The 19,309-nt window shown below is 52.1% G+C and overlaps 1 protein-coding gene across 3 annotated transcripts in view; it reads right to left on the reverse strand.

Annotated features, from left to right (window-relative positions):
- Positions 1–996: 996 nt before the first annotated feature.
- PALM (paralemmin) overlaps positions 997–19,309 on the reverse strand; it is a 31,154-nt gene continuing 12,841 nt past the window's right edge. For 2 of the 3 annotated variants that reach the window (XM_053581621.1, XM_053581623.1), the window contains 8 exons: positions 18,906–18,957; positions 18,410–18,490; positions 18,201–18,331; positions 16,242–16,392; positions 13,711–13,732; positions 10,144–10,203; positions 6,861–6,992; positions 997–3,027 (listed from right to left, as the gene is read on the reverse strand). In XM_053581621.1, the coding sequence (XP_053437596.1) occupies positions 2,498–3,027; positions 6,861–6,992; positions 10,144–10,203; positions 13,711–13,732; positions 16,242–16,392; positions 18,201–18,331; positions 18,410–18,490; positions 18,906–18,957 (1,159 nt within the window). In that variant the 3' untranslated portion in view covers positions 997–2,497. The remainder of the gene's footprint in view (positions 3,028–6,860; positions 6,993–10,143; positions 10,204–13,710; positions 13,733–16,241; positions 16,393–18,200; positions 18,332–18,409; positions 18,491–18,905; positions 18,958–19,309) is intronic. The other variant, XM_053581622.1, reaches the window with a different exon arrangement.

Raw genomic sequence — 19,309 nt, forward strand, 5'->3', positions numbered from 1 at the left:
CTAAGGGCACAGAATGGCCAGTAGTTGGGCTGGGCTTTGAACCTCAGTTCCCTGTGCCACATGTACTCCACTACATTTACTATCTCATGAGGAAACTGAGGGCCTCAAAGAGTGGAAACTGTATCACCCCATAGGCTAGAGGCATCTAGGAGGACAATTGTCCTGCCCCAAGCTGAGGCTGCCTCCCACTAGGGTTCTGAAAGCCTGTTTCACACGTGGAAAATCAAGGGCCAGTGTGGGAAGCAGCTTCTCCCAAGATCACATAGTGAGATGGAAGGGGTGGGAGAGCTCCCTGGGCACGAGGGCAGGTCCTATAGTGGCTTCCCCCCTGCACCCTGTTTCTGATGGGCTGGTGTCTCTGAAGAACTTGGGTGGTGTCTGTGGGGACTGTTCTGCAATCCCTGAGACTGTGAGGTCAGCAGTGGGAGTCTTGATGCCCGAGGACAGGGTTGAGCAAGTACAGAAGCCCAGCACCCCATAGGAAGCAGCTACCCCCTGTTCCTCTGGGCCTTACCTGTGCAGGTGCAAGCTGGGACTCCACCAATAGTCTCCTGCCCCACGACCCTGGGATGAGGCCAAGGCATAAGCAGGTGCAGGAGAGGGGATGCCAGCTCATTAGACCCTGCTCAGCCTCCCTTTCTTTCTTTTTTGAGACAGAGTTTCACTATGTCGCCCTTGGTAGAGTGCCGTGATGTCACAGCTCACAGCAACCTCAAACTCTTGGGCTTAAGCAATTCTCTTACCTCAGCCTCCTGAGTAGCTGAGACTACAGCCGCCCACCACAACACCTGGCTTTTTGTTGGAGTTCTCATTGTTGTTTAGCCGTCCCAGGCTGGGTTTGAATCCGCCAGCCTTGGTATATGTGGCCCTACCCAATGAGCTACGGGTGCCGCCCACTAAGCCTCCCCTTTTATGGCTCAGCTGGCCAGTGGGGCCCCACTACCAGCCCAGCACACCCTCCCCATCCAGGGAAAGCCAAGAACTCTGGGATCTGGGGCTGTTCACGCTGTTTATTTGCTTCTCTGGGAAAAAGTCAAGAACATCAGGGACCTTGTCACACATCAAAGCAGAAAGGGGGCGGCAAGGGCACTTCAGCAAAGGCTCACGGCTCAAGGGACTCAAGCAGACTCTAGGGAGGAAGAGGAGGGACTCCAAGTCACCCCCCAGAGAGGGCCTCTCCTCCCAGCCACCCAGGGGCAGAGCTGAGACTGGGACTCAGACCCTACACCCACCCAACTGAGGCTGCAGGTGGTCACTGGACCCAGAGGTGGCCTGGGCACTGGGAACCAGGCTGGAGGCCCCTGGAGAAGGGGCCAAGATGGGGCCTGGCTGTCCAAAGCCAACACATGAGAAGAGGGTGTCTTTGAGAATGTGCACAAATGTGCCTCCAGAGACAAGTGTGACTGCCCCCAGGAGGGGAGCCCCTTGTCACTTCCAGTAATAGGGTGTTGGGGCTGGCTCACATTGGGCTGGGGGCAGGCTCATATTGGGCTGGGGGACAGGCTCACATTGGGCTGGGTTGGGCCCCTGCTGCAACCCAGGGGGAGCCTTCCTGTCCCAGGGTGCATCCCTCCCTCCACTACCCAGATATGCTGCAAGCCCAGCAGAACTGGAAGGCGGGGCCTAATCTCTGGGGTGCACCTGGAAAGACCCAGGACCCTGGTCCAAGCGGGTTGGAGAAGAGGCCAGAGGTGGCCCCCGGGGTCCCCAAATTAGCACCAGGAGGAAGAAGGGCCCAGTGGGGTTGGGAACTCAGGAGAAGTGGCTCACCTGGTCCCATGACCCCCAGATCACCCATCTAGAAGACAGCCGAGAGGCTATGACCTCTCCCGAGGTGGGGGCATGTCTCCAGGGCTCCCCTCCTGCAGACTCCATTGACCACTAGCTGGGCCCATAGAGGACGTGGGGGGCACATCAGGCTTGGACCTTAAGCCCCAAAGGAGGCACGGCCTCACCCCAACCGTCCAAGATTGGGGGGCCAGCGCCTTTGCCGGGGAACCCCAAGGAGCCCAACTTCCAGGGTCTAAGCAGGCCCCAGCTCCCAGGTCCCTCTCCGGCAGGGTGTCCCCTCAGAGACCTCACTCATCAGAGGTGGCAGAAAGGCACAGGCAGGAGGCCCAGAGGGTGGCGGGCTGGCCTGGGCCTGCACAGAGGCCACAGGTCACACCCACCAGGACCACACTGGGCATGAACCCCGCATCTGTGAAGCTGCCATGATGGAGGGTGGGGAGGGTCCTCATTTCAGGAAAAGCGGGTCTGTCCGTGTCTCTCTCCTACCATGTGCAGGTGCACGGCTCTGGCTGGGGTCAGTGTGGGGGCATGGTGATGGGTGGGGCCCTGTCCCTCTTTCCAAGAAACCTCAGAAGGAACATGTGACAACACGGCAAGTCCTGGGGCCCGTGAGGCTGTAGGTGGAGGATGGGCAGGCGCCGGGAGGGGCCGGGCTGGTGGGTCTGTGGTATGGGGCAGGGGCTGGGGTCTTAGGGTCCGGGCTGGCTCACATGATCAAGCAGCATTTACAACGCTGCTTTTTCATGTCGAGGTCCTGGGGGTCGCTGGTGTTGGCCTCAGGCCCCGCCTGATTCTCTTCCCGGGAGCCCACGGTAGCTGGGGGCTCGGCAGCACTGCCATTGGGTGGTGCAGGCTCCTTGGGCTCAGCTGCGTCCTCGATGACCACCAGCTCTGCTGTGATAGTATCTTGAAGCCCCAGTACCTTCTTGGTCTCGGCCTCATCCTCCACGTTCTGGTAGCCCATGAAGATCATTGTGACTGGTGGCTCCTGGCCAGGCTGGATGCCAGGTGGGCCTGATGTGGCCTCACCTGGCTGTGCCTGCACTCCTGTGATCTCCCTTCGGGAAGGTGTGGTCCGCACAGCCTCCTCCACAGCCCCCCGGGTCTCTGCTGTCCCAGCCGTGGACCCTGCCTCGCTCAGTGTGACCTCGTCTGCTTTGTGGATGAGTTCATCCACCTCTGAGGAACTCAATGGGTGGATCCCATTCTTGGCGGTACCATCCACGGCATGGACCACTGCATAAGGAGAGACAGGGAGAATGAGCTGGTTCTCAGACAGGAGGGAAGCCTAGGTAAGGCTCATTCTCAAGGCTAAAGAAGAAACCACAAACTGGATTACACATGTAGGACTGACTGACAATTAAAGCTCTCTATTAGGATCTATAGATGTAGCCAAAGCTGTATACAGAAGAAAATTTATAGGCACAAAAAAGCATTTACTAGGAATCAAGAAAAACCAGAAATAAATAAATTGGGATTTTATTGTCATTCCTTTAGACGTACAGTTGACCTTTGAACAAGGGTTTGAACTGCACAGGTCCACCTTTTTTTTTTAGAGACAGAGTTTCACTTTATCGCCCTTGGTAGAGTGCCATGACATCACACAACTCACAGTAACCTCCAAGTCCTGGGCTTAGGTGATTCTCTTGCCTCAGCCTCCCAAGTAGCTGGGACTACAGGCGCCTGCCACAATGCCCGGCTATATTTTTGTTGCAGTTTGGCCGGGGATGAGTTTGAACCTGTCACCCTTGGTATATGGGGCTAGCTGGCCGGGGATGAGTTTGAACCTGTCACCCTTGGTATATGGGGCTAGCGCCCTACCCACTGGTCAATGGCAAGTTATTAGTTAAGTTTGGGGGAGTCAAAAGTCATATGTGGATTTCTGACTGCATAAAGCTCAGTCCCTCTAACCCATGCATTGTCCAAATACCAACTGTATTTTTATATTCTTTAGCTGACTCCCACATAGCCACCTTGCAAAGTCTTTTTTGTTTTTTCCATTGTGAAGACAGCAAAAATCAAAGTTCAGAGAAGGGAAGCAATTATTAGACAGAGGTCACATAGATGGCCAGGGCTAGTCCCCTACTCTTTCCTGCAGCCTAGGCCTGTTCTCTTAAGTGAAAGAATACCATCTACCCTGGGGATCTGGAGGTTAGAAGTTATAGAGAATCTGGTATTTTTCCATCTTTGGGTTTATTTGATTGATCTTGAATTAAAGTTTCATTTGTTTCACCCAGTCCTTCTCATTTTCTAGTAAGTGACCTAAAGGCTATACGTTGTTCTCTGAATTTTGCTTTGATGGCATCCCACAGGTTAGGTGTGTTCTCTTCTGAGTGTATATAGTTCACAATTTCCGTTTTGATTGGTGCTGCCTTAAGCAAAAATTTATTTAGAAGGGTGTTGTTTTCATTGTTTTTTTTTTTTGTAGAGACAGAGTCTCACTTTACCGCCCTCGGTAGAGTGCCATGCCATCACAGGACTCACAGCAACCTCCAGCTCTTGGGCTTCCGCGATTCTCCTGCCTCAGCCTCCCGAGCAGCTGGGACTACAGGCGCCCGCCACAATGCCCGGCTATTTTTCTGTTGCAGTTCGGCCGGGACTGGGTTTGAACCCGCCACCCTTGGTATATGGGGTCGGCGCCCTACTCACTGAGCCACAGGCGCCACCCTGTTATTGTTTTTTTAAGACCAAGTTTCATTTTGTCGCCCTCGGCAGAGTGCCATGGCGTCACAGCTCACAGCAACTCAAACTCTTGGACTCAAGCAATTCTCTTGCTTCAGCCTCCCAAGTAATTGGGACTACAGGTGTCCACCACAATGCCTGGCTATTTTTAGAGATAAGGTCTAGCTCTGGCTCAGGCTGGTCTTGAACCTGTGAGCTCAGGCAATCCACCCACCTTGCTTGGCCTTCCATAGTGCTAGGATTATAGGTGTGAGTCCCAGCACCCAGCCTACCAGGGTGTTTATTTAAATTTCAAGGAGTAAATCATAAGACATAAACTTTATAGTAGTCCTCATAACCTCCTTGGAAGCCTAGGACACAGTCACTCCTAGAAATATCCTGCCTGTAATTGGGTAGAGTTTTATATACACACTCAATCTTGTTAAATGTGTTCCCCCAAACTTTCCACATTTACTCATCTCTCTTTGATTTGTCATTTCCTGAGCTGTGCTATACTGTCTAAGAATGAGATTTCAGCACCCTGGAAGGACTCACAGCCATGGTCTGATGCCAGCCCTACATCATGGCCCTGCAAATTCCTTCTAGAAACACAGCTTCCCAGGCCACACTAGTTGTGGTGGTGGGGACCCAACAGGCAGCCTCAGGTACTCCCCTCCTCTCAACCAAGGGCTCTGTCCCCAGCTTTAAGCCAGGAGGAAATTGCTCTGTTTCCTAATCCCTGGGGAAGCCTGTCCATGCTTCAGAGCCTCCTAGTGACTTTGGGCTGGAGGCCCAGAGGGTGGCCTACGTCTTGGTCACAAAAGCAAGGTAAGTGTTTCTACTGGCCGCTGCCCTAAGATAGGCATCAGAGCCTTTGGCTGCCATGGAAACGGATCACCTTCCCATTGCTAAGCAACCAGAGTCCAGTCTGGCAGGTCCTGAATCCCCAGGGGCTCGGTAAGGCAAGGAAGTGGACTCAGTGATGAATCTCTTTGTGGTAATTCTTGTCTAGAAGACAAGGCCAGGACAGTGAGAGCAGGAGCCAGGATTCAACCAAGTCCATACCCCAAAACCACCCCAAGCTGGGCTATAATGAGACCCCTCTAATAGCATCCTGAACACTCCAGAGGTCCAAGCTGCCTCTAAGGACATGAGGCTCTGGGAATCAAAACCACTTTACACCCACTAGTATGGCAACAATAATAATGGACAATAGCAAGTGCTGGGGAGGATATGGAGAAACTGGGGCCCTCATCCACTGCTTATCGGAATGTGACATGGTGCAGCTACTAAGGGAAACAGTTTGAAGATTCCTCAAACAGCTAAACACAGTCACCACATGATCCAGCAATTCCATTCCTAGGTAGACACTCAAGAGAAATGAAAATATATGCCTACACAGAAACTTGTACAGCATTACAAAGCTAAAAGGTGGCAACAACCTAAGTGTCCACTGTAGGATAATTGGATAAATCCAACATGGCCCACCCACATAATGGAATATCACTCATCCATGAAAAAGGAGGCTCTGACCAAGGCTGCACTGTCGACAGACCTTGGGACACTGTGCTCAGTGAGAGAGGCCAGACACAGAAGGACACACAGCGTGTGACTCCATTTATGTGAAATGTGAACAGAACAGGCAGATCCACAGACAAGGGATGTGGATTTGTGGTCACCAGGGGCTAGGGGAAGGATGGGGAGTAACTGCTGATGGGGACGGGGCTGCTTTTGGGGGTGATGGAATGCTCTGGAATTAGAGAAAGGTGATGGTTGTACAATTTCAAACACACCAAAATCTACTAAATCGTCTATTTTGTAAGGCTAAATGTTATGGTGCATGAATTATTGCTCAAAAGAGAATGAAACACTCTGGGGCTTTTGCCAAAGGTTCTCCTGCTCCTCTGGAATCCCCAGCTTCCTGGTGGGCATCTACCATGACCTGCTCCTCCTTGGCCACCAGAAGGAGCCCTTAAAACCAAATCAGATCTCACTACAGTAGTCTGGGCTCAACCCCACCACACCAAGGCTTCCCAAGACCCTCTGGACATAGTCCTCCCTCTACTCCACACCAGCTCCAGCAAATTCCACCCCACCATAGGACCTTTGCACATGCTGTGGCTGTTCCCCATTTCCTGCTGTGCTTCCTATGAGCTCCTCCTCACTTCCACTAAGATACCTGTCCTGTCCTTCTCCCCGCCCTGTGAGATCCCCTCTTGGCCCCCTGTATGTCTCTGAGTTTTTATATAACCTTTGTCACAATTCCAATTACTTGAATGAATTATTCATGAGCTCCAGATAGAAAGATGAGGGCAGAAGCTAAGTCCATGCCATGGTCCCATGTGCTCGGGCCTCTGGCTCAGGCTGTGGTGGGGCAGGGGTAGGGGCAGGGGCAGGGGCTCTCGTACCTTTGGTCTCATCTTCGTAGACTTTGATGCCCTGAGGGAGGGGCTCCCGAGGGAGCATCGTGGTGCTGGATAGCACCCGGGTCTCCCCCGTCAACTTGTCCTTCTCCACAGTGATCTCGACTGAGTACATGGCTGGCACAAGAGTCAGGGGGTTATGCCACAGCCTACCCACCCACGTGCCCCCCGCCAGGCTGCCACCAAGCTAGGAAAGGGGCAGCCAGCAGCACAGAGCCAAGCAGCAATGAGGTGGGCCAGGTTAGGGATGCCAGGGGCACCATCTCGACCTGACTCTCCCCAGCTTGACACCTTCCACAGCTCCGCAGTGCCCAGAGTGTCTGGTCTGAGTTCCTTTGCTCAGCATTCAAGGTCCATCCTTTGCCCCTCAACCCTCAGCATTACAGTCCCCTCCACTTGGCCACCAATCTCTGGTCCCTTAAGTCCAGGTTCTATCCCATCCCATCTGGAAAGCCCTCATTATTCCTGCTTTCTCAGAGGCCCACAGTGAATCAGAAGGAAGCCCTGTTCCATGCAGGGTTACACGTAAGATTTGAACTCATGTCTGTAGACCCATAGCCCCAACCCAATCTCTGTCCGCCTGGCCCTCTAGACATCACATCTCTTTTCTTTCTTTCTTTTCTTTTTTTTTGAGACAGAGTCTCACTATGTCGCCCTTGGTAGAGTGCCATGGTGTCACAGCGTTACAGCTTACAACAACCTCAAGGTCTTGGGTTTAAGCGATTCTCTTGCCTCAGCCTCCCAAGTAGCTGGAACTATGTGCACCCGCCACAATGCCCAGCTATATATTTTTTTTTTTCAGTTGCAGTTGTCATTGTTGTTTGGCAGGCCTGGGCTGGATTTGAACCCGCCAGCTCCAGTGTACATGGCTGGCGCTCTAGCTACTGAGCTACAGGCACCAAGCCCAAACTCTTGGTCTAAAGCAATCTTGCCTCAGCCTCCCATGTAGCTGGGACTACAGGCAACTGCCACAATGCCCAGCTATTTTTTGCTGTCATTGTTGTTTAGCAGGCCCTGGCTGGGTTCAAACCTGCCAGCCCCAGTGTATGTGGTTGGGGCCCTAACCGCTGAGCTACATGCACTTAGCCATCACGTCTCTTTTCTGTTAACTATGTCAACACAAAGAGTGAATAATTCCCACTTAAGACAAATGATTGTCACTACCTGTTAGGCCAGCATCTTGCTCCTGCATTGTAAAAAAATCATCATCACCACAAAACCCACACAGAGACTTGAGTCCTAACAGCCACTGTCCCAGGTCTGCTCAAGAGGAAGAGGCGATGCCAAGTGCTGGGGCCCATGGTCACCTGGTTTTCTCCTCCTGCCCTCCAGCTTGGGCCCCAGACTCCACTCTGTGCTGGGGACCTTACCCAGGCTCTGGCTCTAATCTCTACCACATGCCCACAATGCACACCTACCCATCTCCACTGACCTCACCCTGGACTTGACTCCTTCCCACAACCACCTGCCATTCGAGTTCCACAGGAGCCCCACATTCACTACACCGAAGACCCCCATTCCCTATCTGCTCCCATCCCAGCAGCTCTGTCCTCCCCACCCCCTCCCTCTCTCTCATGCCCACGCCTGTCCATCTATATAACCTGGGAGGGGGGGCTCCATCTTCAGAACACCTGGAATGGCCTACTGCTTGCCCCTCTGTACTCCCTCCTGGGCCAGGCCTGGGCATCTGTGGACACCTGCCCCCAACCCCCCACCCCCACCCCCCCGCCAGGGGTCTCCCAGCATTATCCATGGTCTGTTCTCCTTGACGCCACAAGAGGGCACCTATGAGCACTTGTTGGGCTCATCCTTGCTCTGCCCACAGCCCTTCATGGCTCCTACCACCCTCCTCCCTTGGCAGAAAAGCCCATGTCCTTCCAGGGCCCCACCAGGCCCTGCATGACCTGTCCTGCTTTCTCCCTGCCCTCCTCTCTTCCTTTTTTCTCTCTCCTTATTCTGCTCCAGCCTCACTGTGCCTCCAATAGGCCAATGTGGGTGGAACATCCTTCCTCCAGATATCTGCATGTCTTGCTCCCTCCTTTGGGTCTTTGCTTAAAGGCCACTTCTTAAGTTAGTCCTCCCTTGAGCCCTCTGACTTAAATTGCTTCCTTCCTCCAGCTCCCCATTCTCTGGCTGACTTCTCCATAAGTTAGCTGTATAGACTCCCTTAGGCTGTGATCTCCATGCCTGCCACAAAGTAGGAGCTCAATGAGCACTTGAATGAATGAATGAATGAATGTTATTCAATCCCATGCCCCTGCACAGTCTAACACCTCCATACCCAAACATCTGTGTCCAGGGCTGCTCGCACAGTTGAGAAGATTGTGTACTGCACAAAGTCACTGGTGAGGCAACCTATGGAGCACCTGGCCTTGGTGTTAGCCAGGGCCAATCTAACTATCACAAAGGTCCTGAAGGCACCCTCACCCTGGAAATGCTACCTTCACTTTGTGTCACCTGGGGCAAAACCTGCTACAGATTGTGAGAAGACCTGGCCCTCTCACCCTTCGGCATGGTCACAATCTGGCCACCCAGCCCTGAATCTATCTTCACTTCCTTTCCTTGGTTTTCTGTTATTCCAACTCACTTCAACAACAATAGTTATGGCTTATCTTCATTATTGCTCGTTTTGTGCCAGCGAGTATAATCCCACCCCTCTGTCTGGGAAATTCAAGGCACTATGTGTCACTCAGAGAGAGAAGACTTGAATCCTGACTGTGGGCACTGCATGATGCTTAGCATTAACTGCAATTTTCCCCAGCTTCTTAGAAGAGCAGCAATCCCAAGGACTGGCTTGGTTACCTCCAGGGACAGGGCACTCACTCTCTCTCCCAAGGCAGCCAATCCTGCTTCCCAAGGACTGTGGAACAGGTAGGATTTGCAGCAAGCATGTTCAGGTATGTCTAGGCGTGAGCACCCCCCCCCCTCCCAGGACCCAGGAGCCAGGAGCAAGCCTTGAGGGTAAGGTGGAATGAAAGCTGCGTGAGGGGCATCAGATTAGAGAGCCACCATGCATGAGGGCCCATCTTCTCAGGGAAGCATGGGCCTGTGCATGACCAAGGCACCAAAGCACAGGGGGCATCCAGGACCCAGCCCAGGCCCAGAGCCACCAGCTTCGTCCAGCCGCCATCTATATAATCACAGTCCCCACCACACTGCTGAGAGTGGGTCTGTGTCACCCCCACCTCACCAGGTTCCACCCTCCCAGACTGAGATACAGTCCTGGATGGTGACTGGATTTAGAGGTTGAGCCTGGGAGCCAACCCACCTGCCTTCATCATGGTAGAGCCTTCAACTGTCCTCACCGGGGTGTTAGAAACTCGCTTCTCTGTGCAGGAGGCAGAGGGTGGAGAGAGAGAGAGAGAGAGAGATCAGAGGAGAAATGATCACAAGGCCCCTGCCCCAGATGCCTGAAAACCCTTTCACACACATGTACCTAGACCCGCCAAACCCCACCCAGACACATACACATGCACTTGGACCCCCAAACACACACCAAGCACCATAGCCCACTCTTATCTCTGAGCCCAATGATTTTCACAAAATCCCTGAGAGGCCTGTGTGAACTTTTTGTAAATTATTAATTTTTAATTCTACAGCAAGAGAAGGAGACACTCTATAAATAATTAATGCACAATAAATCAGGCCAGAGATACTTCAGGCACCACTGTCAATCCCAGTGGGTGGCTCTGAGTTTTAGATGTGCAAACACACATGTTTAAAGTACATTTTTAAGATATAATTTATATTTAGGGCAGCGCCTGTGGCTCAGTGAGTAGGGCGCCAGCTGCATATACTGAGTGTGGCAGGTTGAAACCCAGCCCTGGCCAAACTGCAACAAAAAAACAGCCAGGCGTTGTGGTGGGCACCTGTAGTCCCAGCTACTCGGAGACTGAGGCAAGAGAATCACCTAAACCCAAGAGCTAGAGGTTGCTGTGCGCTGTTATGTCATGGCACTCTACCGAGGGGACAAACTGAGACTCTGTCTCTAAAAAAAAAAAAAAAAAAGATATAATTTATATTTAACAAATTTACGATGCTGAATGACTTAACAAAATATGTAATAAGCTATTGTATATATCTAAGAATACATTTTCTTTTTTTGAGACAGAGTTTCACTTTGTCACCCTCAGTAGAGTGCTGTGGTGTCACAGCTCATAGTAACCTCAAATTCTTGGGCTTCAGTGATTCTCTTGTCTCAGTCTCCCAAGTAGCTAGGACTACAGGCGCCTGCCACAATACTGGGCTATTTTTTTTTTTAAATTTTTTTTGTAGAGACAGAGTCTCATTGTACCACCCACGGTACAGTGCCGTGGCGTCACACGGCTCACAGCAACCTCCAGCTCTTGGGCTTACGTGATTCTCTTGCCTCAGCCTCCCGAGCAGCTGGGACTACAGGCGCCCGCCACAACGCCCAGCTATTTTTCTGTTGCAGTTTGGCCAGGGCTGGGTTTGAACCCGCCACCCTCGGTATATGGGGCCGGCGCCCTACTCACTGAGCCACAGGCGCCGCCCAATACTGGGCTATTTTTTTAGAGATGGGGTCTCGCTCTTGCCCAGGCTGGCCTGGAACTCCTGAGCTCAAGCAATCCACCTGCCTTGGCCTCCTAAATGCTGGGATTACAGGCATGAGCCACTGTGCCTGGCCCATATGTTTCTTGTCTTTTAAAATTTCTTCTTTAAAAAAAAAAAAAAAAAAAAATTTCTTCTTTTTTTCTTTGAGACAGAGTCTTACTCCATCGCCCTGAGTAGAGTGGCATGGTGTCATAGCTCACAGCAAGCTCAAACTCTAGGGCTCAATCGATCCTCTTGCCTTAGCCTCCCAAGTGGCTGGGACTACAAGTGCTGGCTACAATGCGTGGCTATTTTTAGAGATGGGGTCTTGCTCCTGCTCAGGATGGTGTGAACGGGTCTCATTCTGTCACCCAGGCTAGAGTACAGTGGTATCATCATAGCTCACTGCATATTTTTTTTTTTTGAGACAGAGCCTCAAGCTGTTGCCCTGGGTAGAGTGCCGTGGCATCACAGCTCACAGTAACCTCTGACTCCTGGGCTCAAGCGATTCTCCTGCCTCCACCTCCCAAGTAGCTGGGACTACAGGCACCTGCCACAGTGCCCGAATATTTTTTGGTTGCAGCCATTGTTGTTTGGCAGACCCGGGATAGATTTGAACCCACCAGCTCAGGTGTATGTGGCTGATGCCTTAGCTGCTTGAGCCACAGGCACTTAGCCAGCTCACTGCATATTTTGAAACAATTATTGTTCCAGTTTCCTGGACTCAATCCTCCTGCCTCAGCCTCTAGAGTAACAAGAACTACATGTATGCACAACCTTGCTTGGCTTTTTTTTTTTTTTTTTTAAGAAACAAAGTCTCAGTGGCGCCTGTGGCTCAAGGAGTAGGGTGCCGGTCCCATATGCCGGAGGTGGTGGGTTCAAACCCAGCCCCGGCCAAAAAAAAAGAAACAAAGTCTCACTTTATCGCCCTTGGTAGAGTGCCGTGGCATCACAGCTCACAGCAACCTCCAACTCTTAGGCTCAAGCGATTCTCCTGCCTCTGCCTCCCAAGTAGCTGGGACTACAGGTGCCCACCACAATGCCCAGCTATTTTTTGGTTGCAGCCGTCATTGTTTGGCAGGCCCGGGCTGGATTCAAACCCAGCAGCTTAGGTGTATGTGGCTGGTGCCTTAGCCGTTTGAGCCACAGGCAGGGACCAAGCCAGGTGATTTTCTTGCCTCAGCCTCCCGAGTAGCTGGGAGTGCCCAGGTGCCCACCACAACGCCTGGCTATTTTTTTGTTGTTGTTGCAATTTGGCGAGGGTGGTTTCGAACCTGCCACCCTCAGTATATGGGGCCGTGCCCTACCCACTGAGCCACAGGTGCTGCCCACACTAATTTTTTTTAACTTTTGTAGGAATGTATTCCCACTATGCTGTCTGGGATGGTATATATGTATACATATATTTTGAAACAATTATTGTTCCAGAGAAGAATATTTATTTATTTACTTATTTACAGACAGAGTCTTACTCTGTCACCCTGGGTAGAGTGCCATGGCACCAACCTATCTCATAGCAACCTCAAACTCTTGGACTCAAGGAAATCTCTTGCCTCAACCTCCTAAGTAGCTGGGACTACAGGTGCCCACCACAATGTCTAGTTAATCATTTTTTAAAAAAAATAGAGATGGGGTCTCACTGTTGCTCAGGCTGGTCTTGAACTCCTGAGCTCAAGCCACCCAGTCGTCTCAGCCTCCCAAAATGCTAGGATTACAGGTGGGAACCACCACCCCAGGTAAGAACATTTATTTATTTATTTATTTTTGAGACAGTCTCACTTTGTCACCCTTAGCAGAGTACTGTGGGGTCACAGCTCACAGCAAACTCTTGGCTCAAACTCTTGGGCTTAAATGATTCTCTTGCCTCACCCTCCCAAGTAGCTGGGACTACAGGCACCCATCACAACACCTGGCTATTTTCAGAGATGAGGTCTTGCTCTGGCTCAGGCTGGTTTTGAACCTGTGAGCTCAGGCAATCCACCCACCTTGGCTTCCCAAGTGCTGGGATTACAGGCACGAGACACTGTTCAGCAAGAACATATATTTAAATGTCATTGAGATGTGAAATATTTGCAAGTGTATATGATAATGAAGAATACTGGCATGACCCAGGCCCAAACTTAGGACTCAAGAAGAGTAATAACAACAATGAATCATTGTTGCTATTATTGTTATTTATTAGTAACAACAGTTACTCTTTGGGTGCCCTCCCCACCCTACCATCCCATTTCAGACCACCAGAGGGCGCCAAGATCCCACACATCCCTTCCAGAAGCCCTACCTTTGGGTGTGCCCACCGGGGTCTGCAAGAAAGAAGGAGAGGTGTAAGGGATGCTGGTGTCCCGCCAAACTCCTGCTGACCAGAGCCCCCACCTATGGGGTCAGGAACTTGGGAAGGGTCTGGCACAGTGGATGATGCCAGTTGTACCTGGTTCCCCTCCTCTCTTGGGCTTTAAGACAGAAACTTAGGGGTCATCTCCAATTTCTTTTCCCCCCTCCCACGCACCTTTCTGCAGCAGGGCCTGCAGGTGACCCTGAATCCAGCCACTGCCTCCTCCTAGGTGCTGTCTCCTGTCTGAACCCGTTTGGCCCTGGGTGGTTGGTCCCCTCCCCTTCCTCTCTCCCCTAGGTCTGCCCAGCCTCACAGGCCACCTTGCTATTTCTCTTTTTTTGTTGTTGAGACAGGGTCCCACCCTATGCCCCTGAGCAGAGTGCAGTGGGTGTGGTAGCTCACTGCAACCTCAGACTCGGGCTGCGGGCACCCCACTGCCTCAGCCTCCTCGCCGGGGCGCCCGGCTGGGTTTTTCCATTTTTTTCATGAGTTGGGGTCTCACTGTCACTCAGGCGAATCTCAAACTCCTGAGATCAAGCAATTCTCCCTCCTCAGCCTCCCACAGTGCTGGGATTACAGGTGTGAGCCACCGCACCCAGCATCTTGCTATTTCTCAAATGCATTCCTGCCTTAGGGTTTTCATACATGATGTTCTCCTCATGTGGAAGGCTCCTCCCCAGATCTGGGCTTGGCTGGCTCTTCACTAGCCACCCCCCACCCCCCACCATCTACCCCTTCTCCTACCATGTGACTGGGCTGTGTCCTTGGATGATCACTGTTTCCTGAAGTTACTGTGTTATTCATCCACCCCGGGCCTGTCTCTCATCCAGGATGTGCACATCATCATGGAAGGGACTATGTATGTATACTGCTGTGTCTCCCATGCCAGCACACAGTCCACGCCCAATTTACATTCAGTAAATGTAGGAGAACTCCTACTCAACCTTCAAAACCCACATCCTCCTGTGGAAGCCTCCCATGAGTCTGGCACTTGTGTTCTCCCATCATAGGCTTGACCACCTTCCCTGTGTGGTTGCCTGATACATGTCCATCTGCACACACTGTAGGAGCTCAGTGAGGCCAGGGCTGGGTCTAATCCTTCTAGTCTCCCCCAAATCAGGCCTTGGCAAACAGTGTGGGCAGGGATCAGCAGAAGTCCAGACCAATATTAGAGGAGCAGACTAGAAAAGGACACATTGGCAAAGGACAAGTTCTGAAAAGATATATGCTAAACTGTTCACAAGAATAATCTCTGGGGAGTAGGATTGGAGGGAAGGGGGTTTATGTGCTTGTATGTATACTGGGTGGGGTATTGTGCTTTTATTTCTGTATCATTTGAATTTTTTTTAAGTATGTATTTTTGTAATAATTTTTTTTTTTAATTCTTAAAAAAAAAAGAAAAGGACACATTGCTTCCAGATGCCGGCAATGTCCCTCCCATCACAATGAGGTTGTGAGAGGGTAGGCATGTCCCACAGGCCCTTGAGCCCCAACGACAACAAATGTGGTTGGGACATTTCCAAATATGCATTAACACACTGCGGTAGCCACAAGCTTAGAGTCTAGAATTATAAGGACTGGTATTTTTGTAAAGACAGGGTCTTGCTCTGTGGCCCAGGCTAGAGTACAGGGGTTTAGTCATAGCCCACTGTAGCTTCAACCACCTGGCCTTAAGTGATCCTCCTGACTCAGCTTCCCGAAGTGCTGGAATTATAGATGTGAGCCACCACACCTGGCCTGAGGTCTGATTTAACACAGCCTGGTACAGACATCAGATCCCAGAATCAATGGGTAAGTTCTACAGAGACCACTTAGCTGTGTTGCCTTAAGCCAGTCTCTCAACCAACCGGGCCTAGGCCAGCAGTTCTCAACTTGTGGGTCACGACCCCTTTGGGGGTTGAATGACCTTTTCACAGGGGTTGCCTAAGAATATCCTGCATATCAGATATTTACATTACGATTCATAACAGTAGCAAAATTACAGTTATGAAGTAGCAACGAAAATAATTTTATGGTTGGGGGTCGCCACAACATGAGGAAGTGTATTAAAGGGATGCGGCGTTAGGTAGGTTGAGAACCACTGGTAGGCTTTTCATGTCCATCAAATGAGTACACCATTCACAGCTGAAAGGGCTGTCAGGAGAATCAGACAATGAGATACATGCGCTCATGCTCTATTAAAATAACAACAGAATTGATGAGTAGGCGGCATCTGTTGAAATCTCCCTTGGTGTCAGGTCTTGTGTAAAGACCTTATTGTGCATTAATTCACTGATTGCTGCCCCATCCTGCAGCAACGGCCCAGAGAGGCAAAGCAACTGGTCCCAGATCATACAGCTGGGAAGTGGCTTGAGATTCAAATCCAAGAAATAGCTCTAGTTTGTGCTGATCCCCCTCAACTGTGCTGACATGGAAGTGGCAAGGCCCCGCTCTATGGCCGGCAGGTGCAGGCACCCCAGGATCCATTCCTATCACCTTACCTGCTGGGAGTTCAATACCACTTCTGCTTTGGGCTCTTCCCTGGCTGGGCTTGGGGCCAGGGCCTGGGCTGGGCTGCGGGCTGTCGAGTTCTCCTTCACTACAGCAGGGACAGTGTCTCCACTCTCCAGCACCTCAATTTCCTTCTCCAGCCTGGGGGTGGGGTGGGGTGCACATGTGTGGTGAGAACCCACACTAGGCACTTCTATGTTCCCAGAAATGCTCTGGGTTCTATGATTCTGCGACAACTCCTAGAATTGAATGTTTCTCAGCACCCTGTATGCTCATCACACCCTCTCATGGAGGGGGCTGAGGGGGCACCGAGTGGAGAAGTCACATAGCCTGCCCACAGCGGAGCTGGATTCAAACAAGGGCTGGTGCCACCATACCTCTTTGTGGCCCACCTGTGCTGTTTACTTCACAATTTGTCTCAAATGAGCTCTCCTTTATCTTCCACTGGAATTCATGTATTTTTTTTTTTTTTTGTGAGACAGAGCCTCAAGCTGTCGCCCTGGGTAGAGTGCTGTGGCATCACAGCTCACAGTAACCCCCAACTCCTGGGCTCAAGCGATTCTCCTGCCTCTGCCTTCCAAGTAGCTGGGACCCCAGGTGCCTGCCACAATGGCTATTTTTTGGTTGCAGCCATCATTGTCGTTTGACAGGCCGGGGCTGGATTTGAACCCACCAGCTCAGGTGTATGTGGCTGGCGCCTTAGCCACTTGAGCCACAGGTGCTGAGCTGGAATTCATGTATTTTAACAGGAAATGTTATCTGTCCAAGGAAACTGGAAAAACCATGTCATTTTCCAAGTAGTAGAAGATAACAGTACAAACAGATCCAGCGAAAACAAAACTGGGATATTAAATCCCAGGCACTGGCTTTGGCAAGGGCTAGAGTACTAAAGGTGGGCCCAGGTTGGCAGGCTGGACTCTGAGCTGGATGCCAGCCCTCCCCGACTCAGGAAGGGCTAGACACTGCAGTCAGCCTGAAGGGCAGACTGGATGGAAAATGAGGGCAGGAGAGCCCCAAACCAGCTCAGTGTCAGCACCAAGAAGCCACTGCCCCAGGGAGGAGGGAAGCCCAGGCCCCAAAAGCACATGCAGCTGAATTGGGGCCCCTTACCCCCATCACTGAGGATGCCTGAGTCTGTTGTCCCAGCAGGGATGGATGGAAGGAAGCTACTTGCCCAAGCCCCATGGGCAGACCTGCCCTGCTCCAAGGCCAGGCACACAGACAGTGCTTAGTATTTGCTGGAATCCTTGCCTCCCCCATTCATACATGGGGAAACTGAGGCTCACAGAGGTTGAAGCACTCAGCTCATCCCAAGGCCCCACCAGAACCTCCCCCACTCATCCATGCCTTTAAGCACCTCCTACTCAGGAAGAAAAATCCAGCATCCAGCTCAATGCACCCCAAGGGAAGAGTGGGGGTAGGGACTCCATCGGGGCTGAGACAGCATCCAAGGGTGGCCAGGACAGGCTTATAGGCCTTCACTGTCAGAGCCAGCATGCCATGTGACCTGAGCAGGCCTCCGCCTCCTGAGCCTCTTCTGCATCCAAAGCAGGCACTTGGAAGTCTGGTCGTCACTTCCCTTTGGCCTGACCTCCTGCCCTGAGCTGAGCCTGGGACTCCTGCATGCCGGAAACTTTAGGCCTGTGTCCCACCAGCCCCACAGGGATGACCACTTTCCCCATCCTGCCCCTCCCCTGGGCTTCCTGCAGGCCCAGCTGCCTCTGTGGCCTCTGTTAGCATTGAGCAAGCTGTGGACACGCTGCCTTGCCAGCTGGGCCGGCGCCATGAAGCCCTGGGGGAGCTCCATGCCGGCAACTCCCATCCTCAGGGACTCTGGAGCTGCCCTGCGTCCACGTCCCTCACACATCTGCTCACAGTAATGTGTCAGGGGACAAAGGGGTGATGCTCAGTCCTCAGACCCAGCAGAGTGAAGCCTGGGCACCACCCACCTGGAGATGGACCCCTCCAGGAGCCGCGCCTTCTGCTGGTCCTCCTGCATCTGCCTCCTTAGGTCCTCGTCCCCCTCTGATGCTGAGGATGGTGTTCCCTCCAGCAGCCAGCGTTCCCGCAGGGCCTTGGACTGGAGTGGCAGGGGTCCAGGTCAGGGTTGGCCCAGGGGTACCTCTGCAGCTGGCCACCCCTCTCCCCCTACCCCTACCTTCAGGTGCTGTAGCTGCCTCCTGTCATCTTCCAGCTGACGGCGCTTGTTCTCAATCTCTGCCTGTCGCTTCCGCTTCTCCTGCAGGGAGTGAAGGGTGTTGGTGTGGGGGCTACAGAGACCCCAACACACCCAACCAAAGCCCCACCCAGGGAGACCCTGCTTCCTCCAAGTGGACTCCCCTGGCCTGTTGGCTTCCAGGAGATGACCCTGAGCACATCTGTGCTCCCACCACCAAAGCCTATTTTCTGTCCATGATGAGGAAGCTTCAGTTTCTCCACCTACCCAAAAGGCAGAGGGAGGGCTAGTGGTCTAAGGGACTCAGGAGTCAGGGGGTCTCCATGTTTATTTTCATTCTGTGTAGAAGTGTCAGTGGGACTCAAACTTCCAAAGAAAATACCTCTCCCCTTACCACCCTTTGGTTCTGAGTCCCAGGCCTTAGTAAGGGACTAAGGGACCCCAAGGGTCATCCTGTCCAAGAGCAGGAAGAACTCACTGCAATGGCCTGCAGCCGCTCCTGCTGGGATGTGGTCTCTGCCGCGAGGACCCTGGGGGAGGGAGAGAAGATCAGCCATGGTCTACTTTCTCCTGCTTTCAACTGGACAAGGTTTGAATCTCAACCCTGTCTCTTCCCATTTAGATGACCATAGGAAAGCTATTATACTTCTCAGCCTGTTTCCCTTTCTACAAAGTAGGACCTTGCCCTGTCCCCTCAAGGACTGAAGGAGCCATAACAGGAAAGGGAGAGGCTCTGGGTAGCAAACAAGAAGGGTTTAGGGAGAAGGGGCATCCAAGCTAAGCCATAAAGGATGCATAGGAGTTCACCAGGCATCAAAGGCCAGAGAAGGGGCTGGGCATGGTGGCTCACACCAGTAATCCTAGAATTCTGGGAAGCAGAGG

The sequence above is a fragment of the Nycticebus coucang genome, chromosome 2 (genome assembly GCF_027406575.1).
Source record: "Nycticebus coucang isolate mNycCou1 chromosome 2, mNycCou1.pri, whole genome shotgun sequence".
Taxonomy (NCBI): Eukaryota; Metazoa; Chordata; class Mammalia; order Primates; family Lorisidae; genus Nycticebus; species Nycticebus coucang.